Raw genomic sequence first — 3,703 nt, 5'->3', positions numbered from 1 at the left:
AGAGCCGTTGTTGCGGGAAATAAAGAGGGGTCAGCTGACGCGAGGCGGTTATATCAAATTGTTAGCGCGCTGATCCAATGGTTGTCCAAGCGGCGGATCGCTATAACGAGTCCGCCGGCCGACGCGTAACGCCGCCCTTGTAGAAGTCTGAGGTTCTAAATAGACAGTTTTTAAGTTCAAGCTTGTTTCTGTAGAAGTCTGAGGTTCTAAAGTAGACAGTTTTTAAGTTCAAGCTTGTTTCTTGAACATTAGGGACAATTCAGCGTTGTAATATCGACTTCTCTCTTTCCTCTTTCTAGGAAAACGGTATAGTACATCGCTGAGCATTGTACGTGTACTACAAAATTGCTAATTTCAAAATAAAAATACATGTGCATTGCTTCTCGTAACAGAGAGGATACAGCGGGTCTAGTTTGTGCTGAGTGTGGTGTGTGCATCCTGTTAACACGGCTGCAAGTTTTACCTCATCCTGAAAAAAAAAAGAGTAGAGTAGTACAGTGCACCGCGGCCCACGGAATAGGCGAAAACAGAGAAAAGGTTATAGACACTTGCCCTCTGCATCCATTTTGTACACTATTAGCGATGATACTAGGCTACCAGCAGCTCTCAAGCTCCCACGATGATGGCGACGACGGTGAACTAAAGCTGGTCTAATCGTCCCGGCCGTGCGGCAGCATCTTGAGCGCCTCGAGGAAGGTCTTCTTGAGGCGGCCGAGGTGTGGCCGGACGTTCTGCTTGTCGAGGTAGGTGGTCTTGAGCGCGTCCCACCCCTGCTTGTGGATGGCCATGGGGTCCTTGAGCACCAGGTGGTCGCTGGGGTACTGCTCGCTCAGCGTCGTCTCGTCCAGCTGCACCACGTACTCCAGGTAGTGCACCTCCATCCCCGCCGACGGCTCCGCGAACGTGTTGCGGGCCAGCCACTCCAGCCGCCCGTACGGCACCACCTGCACCAGCACGGCGCCGGCCGGGAGGAACACCATGTTGGTCAGCCCGGCGCCGTGCACGCCCACCATCACGTCGCACGAGTTCACCAGCCGCGCGAACTTGGACGTGTCGGAGGTCGTGTCCGGGTCCCCGATGCGGACGTCGAACCCGAGGCTCCCCGCCATGTCCGCCATGGCGCGCTCGTTCATGAAGGCCCGCCCGCGTGAGGTGCGCCGGGAGATGATCAGCAGCCGGGGCCGGCGGCGGATGTCCCACCGGTCGCCGCTCGGCGTCGCCGTGGCGCGCTCCAGCCCGAACGCGCTACGCAGCATCTTGCGGAAGTCCGCCACCGAGACGCCCGACGGCGCCTTGGAGGGATCCACGCCCAGCTCCTTGTGGAACGTCGGCCCGACCACGGCGCTCGGGTAGCACCGGACCTCGTCGTCCGCGTCGATGTCCACCACCTCGTACCGGCTCATCTGCTGGAAGATCTGGATGTACCTGCTCATCCACCACGACTTGTAGCTGCTCACCAGGAACTGGACCTCGCCGGCGAAGCGGTGGGCCGTGATGAAGGCCGGGATGAGCACGTCCGTGTAGTCGTGGAAGGGGTTGCCGGTGAACCCGCCCGTGGAGATCACGAAGGCGGTGGCCGAGCTGTTGGACGTGCACTTGGGCGCCGCGCCGTCGCCGGAGGGGAACGGCTTGAGGGACCACTCCTTGACGTGGGACAGCGCGTAGGTGTCGTGCTTCCGGCAGTAGGGTCTGGTCTTCCACTCCCGCTCCAGCGTGTCGACGTAGATGGTCTGGCTTCTCCCCACCAGGCGCACGTCGCCGGCCGCCTCGCAGGTGTCGGAGCGCCGGCTCGTCTCGTAGCACACCGGCTTGCTGGCGTCAACGGCCACTGCGGCTTTGGCGGGCCGCACTGCGGCGTCCAAGGCCTGCTCGGTCTTGGGCTGAATTTCCTCATCCTTGGGCTGAGCTTCCTCCTCCTTGTCTTCCTCCACTGCAAGAAGAAAATCCAGTTCCTAGTGAGATCTGAAGCTACCACCTTCTTCACCGAATTATTTAGAACAAAAATCTTCAGTGTATATCAGGGATAGTTTAGGTGAGGAGCCATCACTAGCAGCTGATTTCAGGCTAGTGTAAATCCGTGGATGGTTCCATTGTTGTCTGATTTGAGGCTGAATCTCAGCAAAAATGGATATGATATTACCAAAAGAAACCGGCCGGTAAAGAAATGCCAAGCAGATCTAGACACCCAACCACCCGCTGCATAAAGCGGCTCCCAATCCACTCACTAATCTTTCTAGACGATAGACACGCCGTGTACGAAGGCGGATAAGTCAGCTTACCAGCTACTGCGGCGGCCTCGTCGGCGCCATCGCCGGCCTCCGCCGTGACAGCCGGCTTGCTCACCACCACCGGCTTCGGATCCTCCACTTTTATGGTCTCCGCAACGGCCGTATTCCCTGCAGAAACGCAGCGACACCATGAGAGCGGTCAAACAGCAGCTCTGACGCGCTCAGATTTGCTCCCACCACTGGCCATGCCTCTGCATAGCCAGGAACAAAAGAAGAAAGAGCAAAAAGGAGCAGGCGATGGCGTTACCGATTGGGGAGAACCTGGCCCTGATGAGCGAGAGCGCGACGAGGGAGCAGAGCATGAGCGCCAGGAGAGCCACATTCCCGAACCTCCTCGGCTCGCCCCTCGCGGAGCTCCGAGACTTCATCTCCTCCGGGAGTAGGAGTAGTTCTTTGTCCGGCGGCACAGGTGATGTGAGGCGCTGGGACCTCCACAGTCTTGCTACGCAGCTCGAGCCGAGCAGCTGATGTGTAAATCAGCAGGGGATAAAGCAGGCGGCGGAAGCGGCGGCCACCGGCAGCGAGCCCGGTGGAGGGGGGAGAAAGGGGGGAAGGGGACGGAAGAGCAGAGCAAAAGCAGCAAAGGCAGAGCTGCTCATTTAGCTAGCTGGGGCTTGGGAATAGTAGTGTTTTGTTTGGGAGTGCTGTGGTCGGTCGGTGTGTGTCTGCCTGCCTGTGCGCCACTGGTACCGAGCACGACTTTTCAGGGCGCCGTAAAATAGCAGCCGCTGCTTCAGACACGGTTATTAGTTATTACCCTAACTTGCTTTAATTAGAGATTGTCTTTTGGTGATAATTTTGTTGTCACCACTGTACCGGTACTCTGTTAATTCTCGAGACACGCTAGACTGACTCTATGGCGAGACATTTGTGATCGCGGAGTGTCGGTGCCGTGTCTGTCAATGCTGGGAGATTTGGATCACTGATTGGGATGGGCCTTGCAGCGGGCAGCGGGAGTACTGTAGGGGTACATGCTCTTTGGTCCCGCTCAAAGGCAGAATTCGTGTTTGACGCACAACTCCGAGTCCTTGTACATCGTATTTCATACTCCCTTCGTATATGTTTTCTAAGGCTAGTTTTAGCCAACTATAAAACGTTTTATATTTTAATACAATGGTGTGGCTAGGTCTCAGTCGACTGAGATTTAACCAAGTCTCGGTAAAATGACATAACATGCAAGAGATAAAAAGAAAAAAACTGAAACAAAACTTTACACGAATATTAATGTAAGATCTGACGAATATAGCATCAACTGAGACTTAACGAAGTCTCAATTTATTGAGACTTAGCAAGACTGTTAATACAAAGGTAGTAATACCTAGCAGATCACCAGTAAGAGCAACTTCAACGTGGCGACCCAAATGGACGCACGTTTTGTCCGCTTTTCGTCCATTTGGGTCGGACAGGCGGACGTG

General features: G+C 55.6%; 1 protein-coding gene across 1 annotated transcript; it reads right to left on the bottom strand.

The window, feature by feature from the left end:
- Window positions 1-349: 349 nt before the first annotated feature.
- Window positions 350-2,975, bottom strand: LOC123164851 (alpha-1,3-arabinosyltransferase XAT3). Its single transcript, XM_044582458.1, has 3 exons — window positions 2,536-2,975; window positions 2,280-2,396; window positions 350-1,930 (listed from the first exon to the last, which is right to left on the bottom strand). Exons 1-3 carry the CDS (start codon window positions 2,654-2,656, stop codon window positions 651-653), a joined length of 1,518 nt encoding a protein of 505 aa, XP_044438393.1. The 5' UTR covers window positions 2,657-2,975; the 3' UTR covers window positions 350-650.
- Window positions 2,976-3,703: the final 728 nt, after the last annotated feature.

This window comes from Triticum aestivum, chromosome 7D (genome assembly GCF_018294505.1).
Source record: "Triticum aestivum cultivar Chinese Spring chromosome 7D, IWGSC CS RefSeq v2.1, whole genome shotgun sequence".
Lineage (NCBI taxonomy): Eukaryota > Viridiplantae > Streptophyta > Magnoliopsida > Poales > Poaceae > Triticum > Triticum aestivum.
This window is presented reverse-complemented; position numbering and strand designations above follow the sequence as displayed.

Coding starts and splice junctions, on each gene's coding strand:
- LOC123164851 (XM_044582458.1), bottom strand. CDS start 2,656: ATGAAGTCTCGGAGCTCCGCGAGGGGCGAGCCGAGGAGGTTCGGGAAT. Junction 2,397..2,535: donor GGCCAGGTTCTCCCCAATCG/GTAACGCCATCG, acceptor GCGTTTCTGCAG/GGAATACGGCCGTTGCGGAG. Junction 1,931..2,279: donor CGAGGCCGCCGCAGTAGCTG/GTAAGCTGACTT, acceptor TTCTTCTTGCAG/TGGAGGAAGACAAGGAGGAG.